General features: G+C 41.3%; 3 protein-coding genes across 5 annotated transcripts; 2 read left to right on the forward strand and 1 right to left on the reverse strand.

The window, feature by feature from the left end:
* Positions 1 to 314: 314 nt before the first annotated feature.
* Positions 315 to 12,185, forward strand: scyl1 (SCY1-like, kinase-like 1). 2 transcript variants are annotated; one of them, XM_030061860.1, is made up of 19 exons: positions 315 to 550; positions 2,097 to 2,237; positions 2,444 to 2,449; positions 3,569 to 3,691; positions 3,811 to 4,040; positions 4,297 to 4,387; positions 4,891 to 5,046; positions 5,590 to 5,748; positions 5,866 to 5,973; positions 6,807 to 6,920; positions 7,035 to 7,190; positions 7,391 to 7,579; positions 7,865 to 7,940; positions 8,168 to 8,368; positions 8,794 to 8,942; positions 9,051 to 9,140; positions 9,425 to 9,736; positions 10,031 to 10,109; positions 10,483 to 12,185. In XM_030061860.1, exons 1-19 carry the CDS (start codon positions 443 to 445, stop codon positions 10,605 to 10,607), a joined length of 2,613 nt encoding a protein of 870 aa, XP_029917720.1. In that variant the 5' UTR covers positions 315 to 442; the 3' UTR covers positions 10,608 to 12,185. The 2 variants fall into 2 exon arrangements, with proteins under 2 accessions (XP_029917720.1, XP_029917721.1); XM_030061861.1 differs by lacking the exon at positions 2,444 to 2,449 and having other exon boundaries at positions 316 to 550.
* A 3,126-nt stretch (positions 12,186 to 15,311) lies between these two features.
* On the forward strand, positions 15,312 to 20,919 carry LOC115366760 (dynactin subunit 1-like). 2 transcript variants are annotated; one of them, XM_030062353.1, is made up of 11 exons: positions 15,312 to 15,384; positions 16,152 to 16,310; positions 16,601 to 16,718; positions 17,172 to 17,222; positions 17,571 to 17,648; positions 17,753 to 17,809; positions 18,378 to 18,437; positions 18,690 to 18,754; positions 18,868 to 18,964; positions 20,199 to 20,272; positions 20,730 to 20,919. In XM_030062353.1, the coding sequence occupies exons 1-11, from the start codon at positions 15,359 to 15,361 to the stop codon at positions 20,884 to 20,886; spliced, it is 942 nt and encodes a 313-aa protein (XP_029918213.1). In that variant the 5' UTR covers positions 15,312 to 15,358; the 3' UTR covers positions 20,887 to 20,919. The 2 variants fall into 2 exon arrangements, with proteins under 2 accessions (XP_029918213.1, XP_029918214.1); XM_030062354.1 differs by lacking the exon at positions 17,753 to 17,809.
* A 1,319-nt stretch (positions 20,920 to 22,238) lies between these two features.
* Positions 22,239 to 26,261, reverse strand: LOC115366893 (phospholipase A and acyltransferase 3-like). The gene is made up of 5 exons (XM_030062555.1): positions 26,154 to 26,261; positions 25,642 to 25,704; positions 25,128 to 25,236; positions 24,502 to 24,770; positions 22,239 to 23,700 (listed from the first exon to the last, which is right to left on the reverse strand). The coding sequence occupies exons 2-5, from the start codon at positions 25,654 to 25,656 to the stop codon at positions 23,578 to 23,580; spliced, it is 516 nt and encodes a 171-aa protein (XP_029918415.1). The 5' UTR covers positions 25,657 to 25,704; positions 26,154 to 26,261; the 3' UTR covers positions 22,239 to 23,577.
* Positions 26,262 to 26,375: the final 114 nt, after the last annotated feature.

Consider the following 26,375-nt stretch of genomic DNA (forward strand, 5'->3'; position numbering starts at 1 on the left):
CAATAATTTTAGTTTATTTTGGTTAATTTTGTAAACGCACAATGCATTTTCAGTTAGTTGTCTTTTTTGTAATGCCTTCTTTTTTTTTTTTATTTATTTCTATTTCATTTAACGGGTTAGGGTTACCTAACCCTACCCCTAACCCTAGTTTTACGTTATTTCGCAGTTTTTTGTTAACGATAATCACCTTGCCATATACCGGTGATTCTTTCTGTATTTGTTCAAAATGAGTCATAATTTCATGTTAATCCACAGGCAGTATAAACGGTGACTGAGCAGCAAGCTGTGAGCCAGTCACCACCGGCGGAACCACTGTCAGCGAGCAAAGTTTTTGCGGAGCCGTTTTAAGTGCGTACGAACAGCTTGCTAGCTTGCTAGCGGGGCTGGCAAGTTTTTTTTCTGTTGTGTGTATGTGCTTGATGCGGTGCGGAGGAAAGAGGAGATGTGGTCCTTTTTCGCCAGGGATCCCGTCAAAGACTTTGCCTATGAAATTCTGCCGGACACCCAGGAGAAGTCCGGCTTATGGACACTTCACCGGGGGAAGAGAAAGGTAAAGACCCGAGCAAATCACCGCCGAGCCGCGACGAGCTAGCCGAGTTAGCCGACAGCAGCTCGCCTTGATACGGCGGCCTGTACTAAGCTAGCTAGCGTTAGTGTTTGTTCGCTGCTCTATTTTAGCAACTTTACACGCCAGCTGGTTATATTTTGCTTACTTATTTATCAGGCATGTCTATGTCTTGCTGGTCCATCCTGATAAGTCGCTGTCACTGGCAGCCGTTCGTGTCAGTTGTGAGGCTGCTGCAAGGCTGAGCCGAGTTAGCTTTGTTTACTCCGGCACACAGACACGTATTTCTCGCCACGTCACCCCGTTTCAGCTAAGTTAACATGTGTACTGAGAAACGTTTAAGGACTGGTGCTGTGGCAAATAAACAAGATTATTAGTGTTTTAGCACCGGCAGCGGCTAGTTCGATACCGTCACTTTCTGAGCTGTAAAGTCAGTGAGAAGCTGAATCTGTGGCCGGTCAGTGTCAGCCCCTCACTGCAGCCACAGAGCTGCTCACACGGGACCAGCCCGGCTCCAGCTCCCTGTTCGCAGCACCATGCCAGCTGATCATCATATTTGCTCTGCATTAATGCTGTTGACAGACTGCTAGAGTGTCTTGATCGTCAGTTTATAAGCTTTGACTACATGTAAATTAGGCTTGGGGCGATATAGTTATCTCACGATTCCTTACTAGCACGGTGCTGTTTCGATATGTATTGGGATTCAATATTATGATGTATTGCGATTTTATTTTTTTACATCCACAGACGTGTGGATGTTAAGTTTCAAGAGGTTGTGATTATCTTAAATGTCACAGTATGACTTTTTGATACAGTGATGTCAAGTTTAAACAATGGTCTCGAGTCACTACAATGAAATGGCTCCTAGGGGGGTTAACATCATCACACATGAATCAAATGTGGCTCATTGAATCCACAAGAGTCTCAGCTTTCCAGTCAAACCCAACTTATGCAACTCCAAGACTGCTTAGGCTTCAGTCGGCTCCAATATACCATTTTACAACAGGCCAAGAACATGTTTTTACTGCATGTAAACAACTGCATCGGCTGTGCCCCAAGCTGCATGGGATAGCAGGGTGATGTACAACGTGGGCATGTCTGTAAAGGAGAGACCCACAGATATCCATGGAACCCATTTTAATTAAGATATCTTGAGGTCAGTGGTCAAGAGAGCTTGAAAATGCCAGTTTTCCCTTGCCAAAATTTAACCAAACTTTGGAGCAGTATTTAGTCCCCTTGCTGACAACCCAGCATGACATGCTTGGTATGCATGGATTCCTCAGGCTGTCTAGTTTCATATGTTACCATTATCTTTACTCCAGTATCTTTAAATCTATTCAGTAATTAAAAAAAAAAAAAAAATCATAAAATGAATTGTGATACTTAAGTGAATACATTTTTTCCCACCCCCATTGCTTAAGTACCTTGATCTTCAGTTTATAGGTTTTGCGCTGAGTAGATTGTATGCAAATGTATAAAATCCCTTTCTGTTTTGCATGAGGAATCACTGTCTCTCTCCCTTTCTTGCCAGACAAATGGAGAGCCGGTGTCTGTGTTTATGTACGAGGTGGCTCAGGGAACAGACCAACAGACCCAGCTTGCCAAGGCTGCCTTTAAACGGATGAAGACCCTGCGCCATCCTAACATCTTGGCCTACGTTGATGGATTAGAGGTGAGAGAGAGACCGAGACAGAGAGTGACTGAGTGATTTTTGCACCTATTCTTTTTAGCTCTACACACTCATTGTATATAGCGCTGGAAATCTGCTTGTTTAGAAGCCATGAATACCCATGTATGATAACACTATTATTATGTCGTGTACCATATGATCATTGTCTGGTTTCCACTGTGTCCTCTCCTCTGCATGTTGGTTTTCAGGGAGAGGTGAGTGTGTTGGCTGCTGTAGGCAGGAATTCATGTCTGTGCAGTAGTAGTAGTGAGTAGTGTACCGCATCATGTAAGATGTAGCCTGCAGATTGTGAACAGTACATCTAGTATTGCAGTTATGCTATTAAAGGACCTTACCAGTGATTTTTCATGTTTTGTGTAAATCTGCAAAATGTTTATGATTCATGTTTCTGCAAGCAGTTGTGTTTTAGAAGTGATCATTTTCCCTCCCTTTTGTCCAGCCGTTGGTTTCCATTCATTCCACTACAATATGTAAATGAACTTTCAGAGACTTCAAACTTTCTTTACACCAGTATTTCATCACTGTAATAAAATCGTCCACATTAGTTTTCCTAAAAGCAGCAGCACTGCTGTGTTTTGATGACTTGAAATTGGGCGGAGTGACACAGTCCCCTTTCTACCGGATAAATAGTCCCCGGGGAACCGTTTTCTTTACACGTCCAGTTATTTTAAAAAAACATTTCAGCTCCTGGTATTTGTAATGGTCACACTTTTAATGGTTACTGTCAAATTAGTCCCCAAAATAAAAAAAAAAATGGAATCATAAAATTTAATGGGTTGTATGAAAACTGAGCATTGCCTGGTGTATTGTCACCCTTCTGTCTAAACGTGTGTATTTCTCGAGGTAAAATCCTTTGAAACAAGACTGTGCATGCAAGAGCAAGCAATGACTCACTCCCTGGAGTGGAGTAGACCTTGCAAAAATTAAGCATTTTTATTTATTATTTTTCAGTGGGGTCATGTTGTGGTGAAATAATGGTGTTGATTATAATGGTAAACAGTTTTGAGTGTTTAGCTAGTGCATTTGCATATATTATATGCAACTAAAGCTATATAAAGCAATATTACATGCATTTTTTAAACAGTAAAATGACCTTTAGCAATGTGAGTCATCACAGTGGGTCTCCTCTCTACCATACAATTTACAGCCACCCTGTTTTTATTTCCTGGTTTTAGCTTTCTAAATGTATGTATTCTGTATTCTCTGTATTTATTCACATCACCCAGCCCAATAGTTGAGTGGCATCACAATAACGCTCGAGCTATTGAACTACCACATAGTTATTGTTGATTTTGCTTCCTGTTGACCTGCAGACAGAAAAGAGTCTGTACCTGGTTACAGAGCAGGTGACCCCCCTGGCCACCCACCTGAAGGCCCAGGCAGAGAAGGGTGGCTCTGGGGAGCTGGAGGTGTCATGGGGACTGCACCAGATAGTGGTGAGGACAGGAAAACCAATTGACACTCAGTTTTGATTGAGCGGCTGTTTTGTCAGCTGCTCCTCTCATCTCTGTTCTCTGTGAGGCATCCTCTCTTTCTCTTTCTGTGGCTCTCACAGAAAGCACTGAGTTTCCTGGTCAACGACTGCCACCTGCTCCACAACAACCTGGGACTGTGGGCTGTTTTTGTGGACCGGGCCGGTGAGTGGAAGCTGGGAGCCCTGGACCATGTGGCCCCAGAGCAGGGCGACCCCAGTGGGGCCTTGCTGCCTGCCCCCAAGACTGTCTACCCTGACATGGAGAAATATGACCCACCAGAGATGCCCAACAGCAACACTGGAGAGAAATGGTGAGTGTGTTAGACGAGAAATCCATATTACGAAATAGGGAGGAACAATAGGGCCTGGTGATTCAGAACAGAGGTTTATTACTGATTTAATTAGTTTAATGTAGGTAGGTTCATTCTTCGCAAGGTTCGTTTGATACAAATAAAAAATACGTTGCGAAGACACATGAAAAATGGTGTGGATGGGACAGTATTTAACTTGTTTGCTATGAATCTACATTTGCGTTTGAATTGAAGCATATGTGCATGTTTGTTCCAGGGCAGGAGAAGTATGGCGGATGGGCTGCCTGATATGGGAGGTGTTCAATGGGCCGTTGCCACGTGCCTCCTCTCTTCGCTCCTTGGGGAAGGTAAGTCACACTAGCAGGTATTTGATAACAGACCAGCTCTCTCAATAGCAAGGATCTTTTAGAAACACAGCCAGAAGGTCCATATAGTCTTGAAAAATGAGGAATATTTTAATTGTTATAACTTCTTTTGCAAGGATGTGGGAACATTTTATGTACAGTTTGTAAACAAGTGACATTGTGATCAGAGGAGCTGTCAGACCAAGTCTCAAGTGGGAAACCTAAATGAGTAGGTATGGATGTCTGTAAAGGAGTGAATGGGTAAGCAAGTTGACATCAGAAAAGAGGCGTGCATGTGTAGGAATTCTTCCTTGGATAATTAAAAGTAAAGAAAAAGAAATTTGAGTTTACGTATTTTATATTTAAGGATTGCTGTTTGTCATTGTTTGAGCTCCTTGGCAAGAACATGTGGTCGAGCTCCCGTCTTACTGAACCTCGTAGCAGTGTTGAGAACAGGCGAGTAGTGTTGTTCACAGTGTGGCGCCCTGTCTTCTCTGCGCCTCCAGATCCCCAAGGCCTTGGTCCCCCACTACTGTGAGCTGGTGGGGGCCAACCCCCGCGCTCGCCCCAACCCGGCCCGCTTCCTCCAGAACTGCAGAGCCCCCGGAGGCTTCCTCAGCAACAGCTTTGTTGAGAGCAACCTTTTTCTGGAGGAGATCCAGGTCCATACACACACACACACACACAAACACACACACACACAGGCTCAGTTGTGCATAACAGTGGTTTTGTATCAGTGGATGAAGTCTTCTGTGTCTTCTGTAGAAAGTTTTAAAGACTAAAAAACACACAAAGATCAATACAATCCGAGTGTGGTGATGTTGTCTTTACTTTGTGAGTTGATCCTAAAGAGAGATATTCCTTTTTTGTGATTGCGGCACTGAGCTATTATTGTTATTATGTATAAGACACAGAAGCTGGTATTGTATCATTAGTGATAACAATATAACATTTAATTATTGACCAACTTGCCAGTTTGAGTACAGAATAGATCCCTTACTTTCACTAAAGAGCATGGGCTATCTATATATTTCAGATGAACTCTTTATTCTCCTGTCTTGTCTTTCTGTGGTTTCTTTGGAAAATCAAAGCCCCACTTGTTCTTGATATTTCTAGTCGACTTTTTCCATGGGAAATTTAATCTGACTCTACGCCCTTTAAATGTTTTGTCTCTCTTGTGCATACCTGCTTGCCTTTCTGTTCAGATCAAGGAGCCTGCAGAGAAGCAGCAGTTCTTCCAGGATTTGAGCGACAACCTGGACTCCTTCCCTGAGGACTTCTGTAAACACAAGGTCTTGCCTCAGCTGCTCACCGCCTTTGAGTTTGGCAACGCCGGCGCCGTCGTCCTCACGCCGCTTTTCAAGGTGACTCATTGGACCTTTAGGAGAGATTTTTGCATAATATTCAGTTTTACTCTGTATAATCTAGATCGTCTTGTAGCAACGGTTTCGTCATCTTCTCTCTCTCTCTCTCTCTGCTAGGTGGGGAAGTTCCTGTCAGCAGAAGAATACCAACAGAAGATCATTCCTGTCATTGTGAAGATGTTTTCCTCCACGGACCGAGCCATGAGGATACGATTGCTGCAGCAGGTAGGACTGTGAGGGAATTTTCTCTGAAGCTGTAGGTCACATTTAGGTCCCTTTGAGCTGCTTTCCGTCTTTGTGCTGACATTGTAAGAAGCTGCACTGATTCAAATAGTTTTTCATCAGATTTGTATGTGTCAAGAAGGGTATAAAGTCCCAGGGGTCATCTTTGGGGTTGCAGTTTGAACTCAAGGTTCTCGGTGAGCAGAATAAATCAAAATACTTGCTCAACTACATCTCAAGAGAGTGACTGCCAACGGGCCGCCCATGGGCCACATCCAGCACACCAAAGCTTACTATTTGACATGTCGAATATTAATGAATTCAGAAAATGTGAAGAGGAAAAAATGCGTTCCAGTATTTAGAATATCTAGCATTATTTTAACCAGGTTATTGATAACACTGGATAACATCCCCACACAGGTTAATTACATTGTAGTCTCCAACACTATGTCAGAAACAAACAAGAGTCCAGTTGCGGGTGATAATGACATAATAATAATAAAAGAGATCTGGTAATCTCAATGTGACTCACATGGTTAAATAAAGGTTTAAGGAATAAATAAAAAAAAAAGATTTTGGGATGTCTTGACAATGTGCCAGTTATCCATGGAGATATTGCTCCATAGACACAGTGATTTGTGTTTAGCTGTATTTTTTTATATAACAGGTAGATAACTTGGCAGCTGCCCCAAGGTGGCCCCAAGTTTTTGTGTCCCTGCTCTAAATGGGGCCATGAGGCAGAATTGAATGGACAAACAGGGCATTAAGTATCCCTCCTGGCTTTTATCTGACACATTATTAAAACATAGGTGTGTTTTGTCCTCCCTCTCTCTCAGATGGAGCAGTTCATTCAGTATCTGAATGAGGCGGCGGTCAACTCTCAGATTTTCCCTCACGTTGTTCATGGCTTCACGGACACCAACCCTGCCATCAGAGAACAGACTGTTAAGGTAGTACAGACACTCGCATACAACCATATTGTATACCATGAGCTACAACATATGACTTACATGTATTTTGGTAGTCAAGCCACTGAAGCCTCTGCTGTACCTCCTGTCCTCCAGTCCATGCTGCTGCTGGCTCCCAAGCTGAATGAGACCAACCTGAACCAGGAGCTGATGCGCCACTTTGCCAGGCTGCAGGCCAGAGATGAGCAGGGCCCAATCCGCTGTAACACTACAGTCTGCCTGGGCAAGATCGCCCCCTACCTCAACGCCGGGGTAAAGCACACACATGACATTGAAATGTGGATCTAAGGGTGGGCAACATAAAAAAAAATCTTTGCGTGAATACCTCAGTAATGATATTATAGGGATAACTATTTGTTCTAAAATATTTAAATCCATCTCAAAGTCAACATGATAACCTCTTATTTCTGACCTCTTCCTTTCCTCCTGCTGTCACCCCTCTCTCCACACAGACCCGACAGCGTGTGCTGATCTCAGCCTTCTCTCGGGCCACCAAGGACCCCTTCCCAGCCTCGCGCTCTGCTGGTGTGCTGGGCTTCGCCGCCACACACAACTACTACAGTGTAACAGAGAGCGCCGCACGAATCCTGCCCACCCTCTGCACCCTCACTGTGGACCCTGATAAGACTGTCAGAGACCAGGTAAGAACCACTGCCTGACGGACGTGTGTGACTGGATTGTGTGTCTTGCAGCCATTACACTCCACTGCAGAGCCATTGCTGTGAAAAAGTTCTATTGACAGTCCCTCATTAAGTGTTTTTGCATTAACCACTTCAAAAACATGCCATTACACATTACTACAGACTTCTTCTGAACCATATGCATACAAACCTTGCATGTTTACTCTACATGTAATTTTGTGTTGACACTGGCCTGAGCTGCATTGTTTCTGCTCAGTGTGTGTTCCTTACTCCTCCCTCTGCCAGGCATTTAAAGCCATCAAGAGTTTCCTTTCCAAGCTGGAGACAGTGTCAGAAGACCCAACCAAGCTGGCTGAGATAGGTGTGTAAACACAATAATAATGTACCATTCTTATTAGTCATTAGGTGACAGAACAGCTTTTAATTAAATATACTTCTGAGCTATGAATAACTTTTGAAATGTATGTACTTTTTGATGTTCTACATAATTTAACAAGACTGATATTTGCATTTTGAATTTCAAACATCGTGGATGTTCTCTACCACGTGCAGTTTAATTTGAAATTCTCTTACCTGTCCGTCTCGCAGAAAAGGATGTAGCATCGTCAGCTCAGCCAACAGGTGTGTCATCCAGCTGGACAGGGTGGGCTGTGACCGGCGTGTCCTCGCTGACCTCTAAGTTGATCCGCAACACGCCAGGAGGGCCAGAAGCGGGCGGTCCGGCAGAGAACAGCGGGCCGGACCAGGCCACCAGCCCCACCAGTGCCACAGATGGAGCACCTGCCTCTGGTATGGAGAAGGGATGCTTTGGATGCCAGTCAGCCCTATTACCATGATACATTTATTTAAGCAGGTTGTTTTTACAGCATTTTTTTGTATAGAGGAAGGTCAGATCTTTAATGGGGAAAATACCCTACAAATGTATTACTATTAGCAGGTCTTAAAATGTTTTAAAACTGGCTTTCTGAAACTTGCAGACACCCTTGCTTTCATTCACAGAAAGGCAACTTTTTATCTGTGTTTCATATTGGGTGTTGTGGAGAGACAGGAAAGGGAGATCAGAGAGAGGTTTGTGAGGAGATGGAGCCTTTGCATACAAGTCAGATGACAGTTAGACTTCACCTTTTTTTTTCCCACAAACAATATTCTCAACTTTTTTTCATTTTCTCTCCTTCTCCTCCTCCTGCTCTTCATTTGTGTTCTTCCAATCCCAGGCTCTGAAGCTAAAACACCACAGGCCTCTCTAACTCACCTTGCTGCCTCTAGCCGTGCCAACCAATCACAGACTCTGGAAGTGGCAGACAACGACGATGAGCCAATAGGAGACCGCTGGGATGACGAAGAGGACTGGGGAAGCTTGGAGGTATGATTGTGATATACAATCATACCTCCAGATATACATATTATTGATTCTGTCATCACACAGTTTTCATTTGTAAATCTCATAAAGCGCTGACACTTTTTCCCAAAGGACCCAGAGAAAGGTCAGACAGACCCAGATGACTGGAACACAGACTGGTCGGGAATGTCGTCCTCCAAAAAGAAGGCCAGTGACAGAGGAGTATGTATTCTTTAATTTTGACATATTTTAATGTTACCACTACTCAAATGCTACTTTTACTATGACTTTTTCTTGCAATACCACCAATACTTTTACTATAACTGAAACTACTACTACTACTACTGCTGCTACCTCTACTACTACTACTACTACTACTACTACTACCGCTAACATCGACAGCAACAACGATAACAATAATAATGCTAATAATAATAATGGTAATCATTTTTATAATAGTAATAATTCTACTAGAACTAAGCACTACTTATTACTCTTACCTCCAGGTGGGCCGCTCATCCTCCACAGCAGTGAAAAAGCAGAGCTCTGATTGGAGCAGCTCAGGTTGGGACGCCGATGACAGCTGGTCCAATGAGAAGGAGGGTCAGGGTCAGAGTTCACCGGGTGAGGAGGGCTGGGGTAACGACTGGGGGGAGGACGAGACGGACACGTCCTCGACCAACAAGACAGTCACGCTGCCAGAGGGGGTGCGGCTCGCCAGCGAATACGACTGGGACAGCAGCACAGCCAAAGGAGCCGGGCAGAACGACCTGTTCGCCAGCCTGTCCCAGAGGAACACAGCCAGCACTGCCACCACAGTGAGGAGGGGGAGGGTGGTGGGAAAGGCAAAAAGATGGAAAGGCCAAATAAATTAGATGAAACTTGAATGATTTTTGCTGAAGAAGTAGCTTCTAGAGAGGAGGCAAGAAGACATTAGAGAAAAACTGATGAGGTGATGATATAAAATAAGGAAACTGATGATACAGAATCCCCAGACCTGGTTTAAATGAGGTGAAAAACCGGCTGCCTTTGAATATTTAATCTACATGGAAGAACAACATGGACATGAGCAGTTCAGTGACCCGTATGTGTGTGTGTTTTCTCCCCGTCAGGCCGGAGCAGGCTGGGGCTCAGAGCCAGCAGGAGACTGGGGAACTGAGGAGAGCTGGGAGTCAGTGGATGGAAGCCAGGGTAAGTGTGTTTTCAGACACATGGGAGGCTTTAACTGCAAGTCTCTTACATCTGTTAAGATGTTTAGACTATGTTTTTTTCTCCCTTTATGATTTTAGTAGAGTTTTAGAAAGAGCCCTGCATAAAATATAGGCAGTGCACACAATATTTGTTATGATCATATTTGAATTGAGATCTTTTGTCCTTAAATGGAGGGAAAAATTATAGTGTACATAACATGACATTTTTAGTTTTTGATCATAAAATCCTCTATAGTGTTATAGTGACTAGGTCCACATAGTGATCTGTGCAGACCCTTGCAGATGCAGAGGGCATACTTTGGCCTTTAATTGGTCATTGAATATCTCATGCCGGTGTGCTGTCTGTCCACCAGGCCTCAGCAAGGCCGAGTTGTCCAAGAAGAAACGGGAGGAGAGGAGGAAGGAGCTGGAGGCCAAACGGGCAGAGCGCAAGGCTGCTAAAGGCCCACTGAAACTGGGCGCACGCAAACTGGACTGAGGGTGACAGAAAGAAATGAATGAGGCTGGGGAGGGGAAGGGAAGAATACAGAGTGCAGTGACTGGACCCAGACCCTGGAGATGGAGATGGGATGGACATTCCTTGACTAAAGGACCTGAGAGAAGAGGTGACAGTGGTATGAAGGGGGATGCTGTGAACCTGCCTGCAGTCACTGCTTGCTGGCTGAGCAGAGAGCAGTGTTGTTGCTCAGTAGAGAGGAGGCACTCTGCCTCATGAGTCTCTACCTTTCTCTTCACTGAGAAACTGTGCCACAATCCAAAGGTGGATCCCTGCAGAAGAGAAGAGTTGAAAAGAGGCAGAGACGGAAAAGAATAAAAGAAAAGGTTGACAACCAGGAAGCAACACAGAGCAGCACTCCTCGCAACTGAGGCCCAAGTTGGTCAGACTATCAGGGGAAACTGACTTGTCTCATAGGATTCCCCCTCCTTTCCATCTTTTTTTTTTTTTGAAATACTTTGCTCAGTTGCAGTTGTAAAGTAAGTGTATATAAGTGGTGCATCTTGTCTCAAAATGACATGAAGAAATGACACTTTTTTTAATGGAAAAATATATAGTAATATAGCAGAATTTCAGAATCAAACGTGTATTATACCGAATGTTGTTCAGTACACATGCACACACCAAGGATATGAATGTTTTAGTTCAGCTGTCACTGATTACAGAGTTAAGACTACGGTCTATCCATGCATGCACTTGTATATGTGTGGTCTACCAAACAATCTTATGGCAACCGATTTCCAATGTGTTCTGTTTACTTTGCTCATGGCATCGCAATACTGAATTTAACTGTGCTGAACCATTCTGACAGGTGACACGTGACTAGAACCATGTACTAGAACAGCCAGGCGATTGGAATAAGCAGTCAGGTTGGGGCTCTAAGGCATCTGAATGAATGAATCTGTCTACCTAGCTCTGTTTATGTTTTCCATGAGGTTTAGTGGGGCGGTGGAGGGTTATTGAGATTGAAATTGATTAATTTCAAATTCTTTGCAAGATCTTACATGCCATTGTACCTGTATAATCCCACAGACCCTGTTAGCATCAATGAAATCACCCTGGGGATTAAGATCTGCCTAGCAACAGTTTTGTGCACTATTGGGGTTAGTCACGATGAAGGAAATTTAAGTTTCCTTTTTGCTTTTATTTGTGCCTTTGATTTGCTCTATAGGCTTGTATACAAGTGTTAATGAATCCAGGTAGACCTGACATGTCTCATGCCACCAGATCCAGATGCAAGATCTTCGCTTAAAACTCCTTTGTGACCCCACAGCCGGCCACTGCCTGTGACAGACAGTGCTCTGAGGCTTGGTGTTGCCTACTAAGTGGAATGCTATATAGATATGACACAGTCCATCACCATGGGAGGTCAGGGTCCTTGCATGGGCGTGGTCCGGAAAGGAATGACATCATTCTTAATACTGTAATGAGGATGGATCCTGAATATGTCCTTCCACAATGGAGCAATGTCTGGATGCATTATTTTACAGAGAATCCAAAACATGTACCAGGTGAGCTGTTCTAAAATAATAATAAAAAAAAAACACATACAAATCGTAAGTTACTTTTTTTGTTTGTTTGTTTGTTTTGTTAAAAGAAACACTGTCTATTTTGTATGTAATGCCTTTTTTCTTGGACAGCGGAAGATGTACAGACCCTTATGCATTTTCTACTAAGTTGATTGACTGACTCCAGTGTTGTGCATGAAAGCATACGGTGTAATTACACAATTGAGCCATCAAATACATAGGGGGACTTTTTGTTTATTTGCTGGATTAAGGAACACCAGAAATGGAAGCATGTAAAAGTTGAAATTTATATAGATATTGAAATATTGATCATCACAGAGCAATGAAAGTGCACTTAAAAAATACTGACCTAAAACCTAAATCTCTTTGAAACTGCCTTGAAATTGCTTGTAGGCTACAATAGAAAACAGTTCTGTCAGCTGATTAGTTCTAATGCTGTAAAACTCACTGAGTCAACCAAAGGCAGATAGATTAGCTGACAAAATGTTTGGGCAAGCTGACAAGTGTTATAATTGTTGAACCCGACTGATGAACAGCATTCTCTCTTCAGGTTTTCAGCTCAGACTGTTCATACATGTGTCAGAGCTTGAGATGATTTAGTTTCACGCCACCAAAGGGGTGTCTGTAGTGGATGGGCCCCACCAGTGTTGGGACCCTAGTATGTGTGCTTCAGGACTGACACTAGAATAATAATGAATGAATAACCATCTTAAATCACACCTTAAATTCAAAGCCAGGAGAAAAGGAGAAAAGCTGCTGAAACAGCCAAATGTGCAGTATATCATATTAATTTCTTTGATTATTTTTCTGAGAAATAATGGGTTCTTTGTTGGCTGTTCTAATTTGTGTAAGGGGGGAAAACGAGTTATGTCTTCTTTAATCTCCAGCCAGACTGACTTCATTCACTCAGATGTTGCTGCTCCATAGCTCATCAAGTTAATAGTGGAAATGATTCTTACTGGCCTCTATGTTAATTGTGTTCATAATATTTTTAGTATATTTTAGTACATTAATAACCAGCTAGGTCATGTGCAGAGTTACAGAGCTTCACATGGTCCAGAAAATAAATTAGATATTTTTACCATCAGCTCTGATAGTGAACCTACAGTCCACTCAAGTTTACAGAGAACCACATTTTCCGTGTGCGCTTTTATTTATTTATTTATTTTTTTACTTAATTTAATTTTTTTTAAATTTTTTATTTTAGTTGTTGTGTATTTGATCATTTAAAATAAGAAAACATGAGCAACACTACATATAGTTATTTTTTATTTATTTATTTATTATTATTATTATTATTATTATTTTAGTTAAAGTACTTCTCGTGTTCTGTGGAGTGTAAGAGCTTTATTTGATCATTAAAAATAAGAAAACATGAGCAACACTACATATAGTTATTTTTTATTTATTTATTTATTTATTTATTTATTATTATTATTATTATTATTATTATTATTATTATTATTACTTATTTATGTATTTATTTATTTATTTATTTATTTATTTATTTATGTATTTATTTATTATTTATTTATTTTTTTTAGTTAAAGTACTTCTCGTGCTCTGTGGAGTGTAAGAGCTTTAGGAGCAAAACCCTGCCAGGCAGCTGAACCACCATCCTGCCGGTGAGCTACAGCCGGATGACGGGCACAAGAACAGGGTTTATTGACCGGGAAGTTTCAACATTTTTCTCAATATATTAGTCAACTTAGACTAAAAATTGCTGGCTTGTTTTTGAACTATACAAACTGAGCCTCAGTCGATAGCATTAGCACCGAGGCAGGCACGGTGCTAATTACTTTGACTGCTAGCTAATTCACACGAATAACCCCGCTGGCAGACAGTGCCATGGAAACGGGCCTCATGCTGGTCGTCAACAGTAACTCAGCACAAATTCCTCAATACATGTCAAAAATCGATAAAGGGTTTTAACAATGAAAAATAGTTGCTGTCATTTTGAAATGTAACTTGTATGACTTTGGAATACCAAAAGGGATAATATTTTCAGTTTTGGGCGAACTTAGCAAAATGGTGAGAAACGATATCTAGGTTAACAGTTAACGAGCTAGCGATAACTTTGAACTTGATAACGTACCTCAGAGGGTGTTGGAGGCTGAAAAATATCGCATTTTCAGTCATATTAACCTTCAAAAGTAATTTTAGCTTTTAGTTTAGCATAATTTATTGTTTATGAGTGTCATGCATCACAAATGATACCCAGCTCACATGTAATGGGCTTCCAAAACACCAGCTCTAACAAACATAACCACAGCTAGTCTCAAACCGTTCAGAGGTAAAGAGGCAACTGAATAAATTAAAGATTAAGCAAAGGCATTCAAATAAAGGACGATGCTTTCTTTCTTTCCAGAGCTTTAGGTAAATAGTCTTGAAAATCTCAAAATGGTGTATTCAAAATGGTGCAGTTTGACAATGTGCTTTTTTCATAGTGGAGAAATCAGTTCATATGTGCCTCTCTCTCTCTCTCTCTCTCTCTCTCTCTCTCTCTCTCTCTCTCTCTCTCTCTCTCTCTCTCTCTCTCTCTCAGTGGGGCACAAATGAGGTGTTAATGTCATTTTGCAGTTAAAAAAAAGAAAGAATATAAAGGACATGCCTCATGGAACAGGACTTGGTAACAGTTACTTTTTCTGAATCACTTTATTCAAACATGAAACTCACCAAGCACAAGCAGCATTTATTCCAATATTGTATATTAATGAAGGCTTGTGCTTCACCCTGCTCTCTGACGCCCACCACAACACTTTGTGGAAGATCCTAGTGGGAATGTGGGCAGGACAGGCAAAAGTTGGCAGGTTTTAAGTAGCATAAGTGCTTCTTGTTGGATTAATTGCATGGCAAATTGAAGGTTGATCCCAACAGTTTAGAGAAGGTCTGAGCTAGCAGGGCTCATAGGGTCTGTAGTAGTTTTCACATTGATTTCAGTGATGAAATGGTGTCATGTTTTGTTGCAAATGGAATTACAGGTGTTTAAAAGTGTTGGATGTGGCTTGCAAACACACAGCATGATCAGATATTGTATGCTTAAAAGCTGCTGGTTTTCATAGTTGAGTTTGCAGGCTTTGGTGTTTATGATTATTTACTAATTAGTTTGATCAACTGATTTTTTTCATTCTTTTTGTTTTACTCTGCTTTTTTTCCAGGTAAGGAATGTTGTAATGGAGGCGAAAGGAGGAGAAATCTAGAAGGATGGATGTGTCAGAGGATGACAAAATGTGAGTGTAGTTCACAGGCTTTGGTGTACAAAAAAATGTGTCATATATATATATATATATATATATGTATATATATATATATATATATATATATATATATATATATATATATATATATATATATACATACATATATATATATATATATATATATATATATATATATATATTATATATATATATATATATATATATATATATATATATATATATATATATATATAATCCAATTTTCATACAGGGATCAATAAAGCATTTCTGATTCTGAGATATATATATATATATATATATGTATATATATATATCTCAGAATCAGAAATGCTTTATTGATCCCTGTATGAAAATTGGATTAGTTGCAGTTGCTCAAATTCTTAAGAGAAACATATTTTATAAGCATAAATTAAATTATAAGAATTAGAAAAAAAAAGTGCTTTAGTAAATTGTGAAAAAGTATGTGCATCATGTATAAATATGTGCATTAGTCCTACGTGTGCATTAATCCTAGTTGTAAAAAAGTTTGTATAAATATATGCATTAATTCTACAAAATAATACAACAATGAATACCAAAATAAGAAATTGAGCACATGTAAATGTACCTATATACACCATATACACACAAGGATATTGTATTTTTGCTATGTAGACCTCTGTCCACAACCATGAGTGAGGAAAATAATTTCTTTTTAAGAACAGCCCAGAAAAAGGGAATTTTGGCAGAAACTTATTGTGCTGTGTGTGTGTGTGCATGCGTGTGTGTGTGTGTAGGCAGCTGAAGGTGATGTCTGAAAAAATAGCTGAGCTCGATCACAGCCAGAGCCAGCTGAGGAAGCTGAATGTTGACATGAGGCACTGGCTGGAAGTAGCAGATGATGAAGTGGCTCAGCTGCGCATGGAGAACGAAGTGCTCTCAAACAAAGTGAAGATGTAAGCAGCCACACTTTACTCCCTCTCTTTTCGTCAGCAGCAGCGTATCAAATCTAACTTCAGTGGGCCGACCGCAGCCGCTGGTAACCGGCTCCTGTAATACCACTGCACAGGGACAGCCAGTCATTCATTACTTATGAGCTTGTTCAAAATGACATATCAGCACACTGAAAACTTAAAAAATAAACGGTGATTGTTTTTGCCTTCATGTACAAGTGATCTGAGCAGCAGTGTGGTGTTTTCTTTTTTTGACCCAGTGTATTAACGGTGTCAGCGTCTTGTGTGTGCAGCATGGAGCAGGTGGTGAACGATGCAGGGCACGTTGAAGCAGAGCTCTGCAGGGTCAGGACTCTCCTGGCTGAGGAACAGGCCAGGAACAGCTGCAATCAAAAGGAGATCCAGAAATGGGTGTGTGGACAGGCGTTTCCTCACTTCCTCATCTTGTCCTTGTCAAAAATGTGAAATACTCTGCTTACTTATTAAGATGGCACATTAGCTCTTGTGTCGTCTTGTTTAACTTGCAGCTGTCAGGTGCATGTTAAATCGGTTCTGTGTCGTTTTGAAAATCTGCTTCAAAAGCAGAGCTGCTGGTTGCCTAACTTTGAATATCTTTACATTTTGGTTATAACTTGCTGCGGTCTTAGTGCTGTTGGCGAGTTGAGGCAGCAAGTTTTATGATTTTTGTTATTTTTCATCCAATGCTTTGTATTCGTCATGATTGCTATCTCTTTGTTTCAATAGGGAGGTATGGCAGCAGGGTTTTTAAGATACAGTCCAACCTGAGCCAGCAGTATGAGCACCATGTCATTGTAATTAAGGATATGTGCTGATCACCCTTAGTCTTGTTTTTGTTTTGTGCAGGTGAGCCAACAAAATGCCCTGAGGGATCAAAATGAAAAGCTCATGGCTGAGGTACGGTGTCTGTTAGCTTTTAGAAGAAAAACTTACTGCCAGCACAGCCAGATTATAGATTCTGTTCCTCTGACTTGGAAAAATGCAGCCATCATGTGGTGTATATCTGGAATCACACTAAGCAGGGACAAAGTGGGTCTGATGTCAAAAACTCTGTCCTGCAGTGTTTTTCTGTGATTGCAGGTCACTTTGAGCAGAGGCACAGCTTTACCTGGCCTCACCTTTCACAGAACATGAATCTTAGGTTGTTTTTTTCATCAGCTGAACTGAACTAGCATTTCATTTCAGGAGTGTGACAGAAACTTAAAAATGCTCTTTGCACTTTCCCTCTGACTTGGTTCTATGCAGTGGAGCCACCTGCAGCAGCAGACGGAGTCGGACCGGATCTGCATCAGCAACCTCCGAGCTGCACTGCAAACCCTGCAGGTAACACCAAGTCAACTCATTCTCTGGTTATTTGTACAACTGCTCAGTATTTGGATTAGACCTGGTTTAGACCTTTAACATAATGAAGCTGTGTGTTTTTTCAGTTTGAAATGGATGAGACTCAGCTAGGGCTGAAGTGTAGGGATGATGTTATCCATCAGGTAGGAACAGACTCAAATGCAAGTATCAAGTATCAAGCTTGAACAAAACTCAAGGAGATCTTCTGAGGGATACTAATAGGGTTGGGCAATACTGACCAAATCATTCACAATATTTTTGACAGAACATCTTGATACTGATATTGTGACAGTATTGTTGGAATGTCTACTGGTACTCTCATAACATATTTACATACAAGATTTTTGATAAACTGTTATTTGTAATGTGGATATGATGACCAAGCAGCTAGAGACACATAATGGAACAGCTACAACAGCCTGATACGTTCAGAAAACTGCAGCCTTTACTGTAATTCAGCCTTTAAAACCAGGAGGAGACAACACGTATGCCGTATCACAATACTGGGATATCTAGAATCCCAGACTATATCTAGACTCAAATCATGATTTTGGTATAATATCGATATATTGCCCAGCCCTAGGTACTAATCTCTTGCTTTTTATTCCAACATTTTTACTTTTAAAGAGGTTTATAAAGAAGTCACTTATGTTTTAATATTTGTAATATTTTGAAGATCTTATAATTGGTGTGTGTTTATGTATGTGATAGCAAAATTTGAGTTTGAAGCACTGCGGGGAATCGGCAGAGGAGTCATCCAACGTAATAAGGGTATGGACATTCACTCACCACTGTCTGACCACTAACTCTGCCTGTTACATTTGAAGGTATCAGAGACACTGAACAGGTTTTGTAAACTCATTATACTGATTCTTTGCCTAAGTAACAACAAGCAAAAACATCAGTGAAGAGTAGAATGTGGATAAAAATACAAAAAGTGGAACATCATGAAGATCGGAGCTGCAGAGTGTTTTATCATTAGTTTTTATCAGATTTAGGAGCTGTCTGATGTATCTACTGCAGGAGCTCAGGCTGAAGGTGCAGGACCTGAGGAGTCAGCTGGAGGCCAGGCAGGATGACGCCTCGTGGTGAGACAAACTCTCTGCACTGCTCTGCCGCTTTATCATTCCCCGTATGGGAACTAAATATAGTGATGTCCACTGAGTGTGTTTTCACTCATCTGTCTACTCTTGGTTTCCAGCGCTAGACTGGATGATTTGATGGGAGGAAAAGATGGATCAGCTGCACGCCCGCTGTCTTTTGCAGAAGAGATGGCGCTGCTGGCCACTTCAGTTGTGGTGAGTCAGGACGTGCTAACACGTCATACTTTACACAAAGAGCCAGTGGCATTACAATGGGAAACAGCCATGCTCTCTGAAGCTGACAGTATTTTAGTAGGACACGCTTTATAGTATGAGCCATTCAGTCACAACAGAGAGGAGCAGCTGACAGTTTAACAGTCACCTTGCCCTGCTCTGCTCCTCTGCCTCCATCACCAGTGTCAGTGCAAACACTCTTATCTAAAATACACAGAGACCCAAACCAGCAGCCCATGCAACGTGTTTGTTTATACCACCTACATTTATTTTACAACATGAACAAAATGCTGCTCTTTTTCTACAGAAAAAGCAGAATAGTAGTTAACATAATGTGCATGTACTGAACTGTATCACCCTGTTGTTAGACTGCTGAACCAGAAACAATGTAACCCAAGAAGGCCTCAACTCCCCTTTTTGATAATGAAAATCATTTTATTTGACAAAAATAAAGAAATAAAGCATAAATAAAGGTAGGCTGATTTATGGCATTTTTTTTAGATCAGTCAAAACTGAACAAACAGAGACATTACTGTGCATTAAAAAGTGCATTAAACAGCACACATGTAGTCTAATTGTAGACTAGAATAAAAATTGAAACAAACCTGACTGAGGAAAAAAAAACAGCCTAGATTTGAATAACACAGAGAAAAAATAAAAATAGAAAATAGAAATAGAAATAAGCTGACTTCTTTAGCCTAACTCTTTTTAGCCATCAGCAACTTGACAAATTGCCTCAGCTTGGCACCTCCACTTTTGGCTTTTGTTAGATTATTCTTCACAGAGGTCCTGTGCATCGCTGTCCTCACTCTCGTCCTACTGGCTCCTCCCACAGAGGGTCGTCTTCACTGCTGACCCTAACTAGCACTGTGTCGCCACCTGCTGTTTTGAATGCATAATGACATGGAACTGTCTAGTCCTTGAATATAGGACAACCTCATCCTACACATACACACATACACATCCTGTATTTGTGCAAATACAAATACTAATACAACCCTGTTTGCACTTAGCCATGCCCCATTTTGGTAATGCTATTGTCACAGGAAATGACCAATCAGTGTGAAAGCTGGTCATTGCTTTCCTGACCCCATGACCAACCTCCCCGCCAGATGTATTATTGTTTCATTATCTTGTGATTACCCTGCATTTCCACAAGTGAGCATTAGAGTGCCCCACTTTGAAGCCCCCACTGTTAAGCATTCTGTCTTCTCAGGAGAGCACTGAGGCTGTGGAGCAAGAGGCCACAGTGAAGCTGGAGAGTCCACCTGTCCGGGTTCACACCAAAAGGTACTGAGGCTTTGCATCATTTGACAGCTCTGATGGGCTTCAGTACAAGTTTGACTCAAATCCTCCTGTCCTTGGACACTTTTTATTCTTGGGACTTTTTACTGAATGGTTTGGATCAGGGTTAGTCAAACAGGTGCTGAGAGTCTGCAGGCTTTCATTCCAACCCAAAACTCCACCAGGTGATTTCACTGATCACCTCACTTTCAGGGAGAGAGGAGGAACTGATCAGTGAAATCACCTGGTGGAGTTTTTGGTTTGGAATGAAAACCTGCAGACTCTCAGTCCTCCGTAGCACATGGCTGACTAACCCTGGTTTAGATTCTGTCTGCTCACTCACCGTCTTCCTCGTCCTTCTGGCATCACTCACCTGTGTGTGTGTGTGTGTGTGTGTGTGTGTGTGCGTGCGTGCGTGTGTGTGTGTGTGTGTGCGTGTGTGCATGTGCATGTGTATTTCCAGCTTGTGGTGCAGTTGCACAGGCAGCCTAGCTTTCATGGTGAGCTTCCTGATGTCTCTTGGTGTTTGGACGTATTTTGGAGAAACCTTCTGGAACTGCATGTGCTGTATACTAGAACCTTTCTGCGATGTGCACTATGTGGGCTTGCCTCCCATCTAACTCCCGTGATGCCTTCACATATTTGACACTCCCTTAAACTCCATCAGCTTATTATTAACTAATAAAATGTCTTTGTATCTAACTGCTAGAAGCAAGTTTTTTTTTTTTTTTTTTTTACTGATTCTCTGATGTTTTTTGAAATATTAAAAGCACAGTTTGGCTTTTTTTTTTCTGTCCATCACATTCTAAACCCTTTCTATTCAGACCGCTGTTGCATGAACATTCAAGGAAATGTTTTAGTCCATATCATAATGAAATTTTAAAAATGTCTGCTTCTCTCAACGTCATTGTAAATGAGGCCTCAACCTCAGTGACCATTGGGAATAAATAAAGGTTGAATGAAAAATAAAAAATGTCCTCGATTGCTAGAGGGTTAGGGTTAGTTTAACAAAGTGTAATAAAGGTTTGATTAAGGTAATCACTAGGGATAATGTCTTTTACCCAGACTCACCTCATCAGACCTCATCAAACATGAAAAAGTGTTAATTTATACATTGAATGTGTAATATATGGTAATATACAGATATCTGTAACCAATTTACAGAGTTGCCTAACAAAACATTTCTGTATTTTAATGCAAAAGAGAGAGAGATCATTTTAAAGTTGTGCCATATATGAACATACTCACTCACACTCAAATCAGTGAGAAAATGTTACAGGTGTCTTTACATGAATTGTTCCTCTTGGTTGGACAACATGCAAGGTCTTGGTTTTGCCTCATTAAATAAAGAAACAGTGCTTTCGTTTTATTTTGAAATGAGTGCATTAAATTGAATGCTTGAAATTTAGCTTGGTCCTTGCAAACCATATTTAGCTCTATTGTGGACAAAGGATCCTTAATATAAAACAAAAGAACAGTACACATGATAAGAAACATGTTTTACACACCAGTATCGCAGTCACAGCTCTATCAGTGTAAAATGACCTCTGCCGTCCTTATGCAACTAGCTCGCCTCTGCAACAAACCACAGTCCGGTGCATTTTTTTTGTCTGTTGTGGGCTGAATGGTGGCCAGCAGTAAATGCCAAACATTTCATGTACATAATGTAATCTTGAATACAGACAACGGATGAAATGAAGTATCACTGCATAGATGAATTTAACTTTACTCTAGACGGGAAGGGCAACCAATACTCCTGTCTCCGCCTGGCTGTCTATGCTGTATTTAACCTGTGGAGTGGCACTGTTTGCAAGTGTCTTGCTCCAAACTGAAGGGACTAGTTTTTTTCAGTTTTTGGACATATGGATAAGTAAAATTATGATTTTGAATGGACTGTGTAGGCTTGGTCCACTTCCCTGTGGCATATGAAAGGAGCCGATGCTTAATTCTGAAAGAAAGACAGCAATCAACCTTCACAGTTAAACTTTTCTTTAATCAAAGTGTAGATCATTAAATGTCAAATAAACACCAACTGTTACAAAATACATCTAAAACAGTGAGTCATTTTTCAGAGGCAAACTGCAGGCTCTTAATTTGTTTAGTTCAAGATCCACATTTTCCCTCTCACTTCTATGTAACCCTTACTGCAACAGTACTCTATTGTATTGCACCTTTAAATTCCTTGACCTTTGTGTGAAACATAGTATCACTTTCATTAAACTGGTTAAAGTTTATTGTTGGACATTACTATGTAGTAGTATGTCTAAGGAAGTGATGATAAAGAACTTTGTTTTATAAGGTTAATATTCCTTTATATGCATCTCATTTGTCAGTGTTGTTAGTGTTTTTTGTTTTTTTTTATCTAGTCAAGTGAACACACTTCCACAGTATAAGCAAAATCATTTTCCCATTTTGCATATTGTTTCCAAGCTTAAAAACACAAATTTCCAAACTATATTCCTTTACAACCTTCCCTATTTATTTTAAGAACTTGAGTAGAGTAAATACCAGGCACAATCAACAAATCAGTTATATGAAAGATTATAAAGTATTCCCTATTTTATGTTAAAACATTCTAGCTTAGTCTAGCTGTCCTCATGGCACCATTGTTATTGGCATTACCTGGCTGCTGTAGACCAGAGAGGGGCTCATACCTCTTCTCTCACAATATTGTGCTTTTGTCTGCGGTCTGTATAAATGTTAAAAAGATTGGAAAAATATGAGGCTTTGATCCCAAACTAATCTGTTCTTCCCTCCTATGGAAACCAAAGATGAAATGCGGGACAGATGCAGAGAGGGTTAACATTACACAAAGTCGTTGAAGGTACAACCATCAGTCCATGGGGTGGGACAAGTTTGGGGCTGCTTTGGGATTTGGGCTGGAGAAATGCTGATACACTAACAGCCGCTGACTTGCAGATGGTTGGAAGTGACTCGGGCAGTGTTATCTGTGGCTGGGAGCGCTCAGTAACATTTAGGTCTTGCTGGTGATCAGGTAACCCTTTGAAACCCAGGAGCCTATTGACAGGTTTGACCTCACGCCCTCAACAGAATTTGCTGTATTTCTTTGAAAATTTTGTGAGATATTTATTTATTTGGTCTTTTTCCTAATAATTTTCTGGATATTTTCTCTCTTTTTAATTTTATTTATTTATTTATTTTTACTAATTTCTTGCTATTTTTTTATGCCATTTCTTGCCATTCTGCACATCACCATTTTTTATTTTTTTCCCATGTTTCTGAAGGAAACCAAGAGAATTTGCTGGGGTTTCAAAGGGTTGAACAAGCCAACAGGTGAACTGGGACATCAATCACTGCTTGCTGCTCTTCTCTTTGCTCCCACCTCCAAACAGGGCTCCTGCCAGGGCCACCAGACCCAGGCCCACCACTGTGGCCACGCCTGCTGCTACGACCACCTCTCCTGCCTTACGCACCTGTGGGGCGACACACACACTTGAATTTGCAGTTGGGATAGCAGTACAACAAACAGAGCCCTGACATTAAATTCTCTATTAAAGTTATCGATAATTACGGAAAAAAATAACATTTATACTAGCAGTTTTATCTGATATTTGGGGGTACTTTGCACCTATTCAGGAGGCAGTTTTATTGATCTGTGAAATCATAAACACTTTATTTGTACCACTAAGATATTTTATTTTACATCCCAATACATCACATCTCCCAGACTTCTTCCCCACTGCTGGAAACCTCCCTGTCTCAAACTATTTCCTCCTCCACCCATTGGCTGGTGACCAAATTCTGGGGCTGTGTGTGTGTTTGTGCGTATGTGTGTGTCTGTATCCAAGTAGCAGTTTATATGACGTTAGGGTTTTTTCTACACTGGCGACATGATGCCAACATTTTCTACTGCTCCTGGCTCCGTAACTGATTATTTACTGATCAGACACTGCTACATTATTCTCAGCCAGAGCGCACAAGACAGAATTGGCCGGCTATAGGCTCCACACATCAGCCATGGTGGCCCCCAGGGGACAGTTCTGTTAACAGAATTGTGAAATGTAAAGAAAAGATTTTCATCAGCTGGGGTTTTTTTTTTACCCATACCCTTTAATTTAACAGACACTTTATGAACCTTCAAGAGCCTTCTGCTCCAAGTCTCACTTCATGTCTGCCCCTGCTCTCCCAAGTCACATTCAGGATCTTTGTGACAGACTTTACTCTCACCAGAGGGAGAACGTGTGCTTGTGACAGATCAACGCCGGCCCACCTACCTGCCGGGACTCGGCCTTGCCGTAGCGCAGCTCAGTAACAAAGTGCTCACAGTTGCCCCTGAAGACGCAGTAGGGCAGCTCCTCTCCCACCAGCGAGCGGGCCTCCCTCACAATAACATGCACCGGGCGGGGCTCGTACTTCTTGTCCAGGCTGTTGTTGATTTGCCAGTGGTCGGTACCCACCACATCCCACAGCTCCTCTCTCTTCACTATGGCCTTCTCATAGAGGACAGACATCATGCTGCTGGCTCCTGCCCCAGGAACCTCGGCTGAGGACAGACACCGACAGGAAATATAGTTACACAGGGACTGAGTCAGAGCTGCAACATAGTTTATGACTTTGGGTGAGTTTTTTTTTTTCTTTAAAGTGTACTGTTTAGTGCCTTCAATCACATAGAATTATATCATGCATGCCATCAGTTAACCAAGAAAAGGTTAATTTATTTATTTCATACCCAGACATATCACCAGGCACTTAACATAAAAACAAGAAAGAAAAACATAAAAGCCAAACACATGATCTAAGCCATACTGTAGTCTGCACAGCTGTAAGTCACAGTTAAAGGATCTTAAATGACAGGTTATAGACTTGGTCAGTGTTTGTGTCCAGCTGCTGAGTGACTCACATGGGGGTGCCAAGTGCACAACATAGCCGTCTCCTATGTACACAGCCCAGTGCTGATAGGTGCCACGGAAAATCTCCACCAAGTCCCCAACCTCGGGCTTCTCGTCATACTTGAGTTGGGTAATATGGAGGGAAAAAAAGGGAAAAGCTGCTTGATTTAGCAACAGACTCGTGTGTTTGGCAACAAAGCTAGACATCTGACCCGGTTGGAGATAAACCAGCTCTGAAGGGAAAATGCATTCATGTAAAAATGGCCTGTGTGACCAGACCACACTGACAGACAATATACCCACCTTACCTCACTGCCTCAGTATACAATATGTTATCCTATCTGATACTGGATATTAATTATATTTGTTGTTTTCCATAGGGCTGACAGCCTACTCTGCCACATGGAAATTAGGTTTACGATTACACATTATGAGTATGCATCCATTTTGTATATTTACATATTCTATATCAACCTGTCTTGATCGATCTGACATACTTTCCATTGTGTAGACTTGTAGACTTACCAGAGTTGGAGCCATGACAGTTTCGTTTCTGTGCCTTTCACTGACTTCACTTCCACACACCAGCTGCAGGAGTAATCATGTCGTCAGCCACATTTTAGCAGAATAGATGCACATTAATGCAAATATATAACAAAGTCCCCTACTTATCTCAACGGCTAATTCAAAAAGCTGTCTTTCCATTGACACAAAACTCCTATCGCTAATTACTAAAATGATAAATTTTTAAATTTTACGCCTGACAGAGCAGCTGACTGACCAACTATTTCCATTTCACTTTCAAAGACAGTATTCCGTGGTTAAGACCAAGAGATTGTAAATGTCAGTTATTTAAATCGCTCGAGCTGATCAGTGTTTAGCTGTGACATTTTTTTTTAAAAAGTGCGTTTAATTCGCATTTTTAGCTAGTTCGCGTCGAGTAACGCTGCTCAACACGGTGGCATCACGGCATCTTCCAGGCTGTGACCCTGACAGCTAATACTACCGATAAAAAATTATCTGCATCATATTCTGACCTTTACTGCCTGTTTTACGACGCGCTTCCAGTCGGAGACGGAGATGTAGAGATAATGCTCGCCGTCAAAAATCAGCTGGCAAGGATCAGGTGACCGCCCGGCACCTGCGTCAAGTTACACAGTGCAGCCCGGAAACGAGAGGGGTGTTCTTCAAAATAAAAGTCCGCCGTGGTTTGCCAAAGATAAATATCGGCGTGTGCGACACAGTGAAACATATTTCGC

The sequence above is a fragment of the Myripristis murdjan genome, chromosome 10 (assembly GCF_902150065.1).
Source record: "Myripristis murdjan chromosome 10, fMyrMur1.1, whole genome shotgun sequence".
Taxonomy (NCBI): Eukaryota; Metazoa; Chordata; class Actinopteri; order Holocentriformes; family Holocentridae; genus Myripristis; species Myripristis murdjan.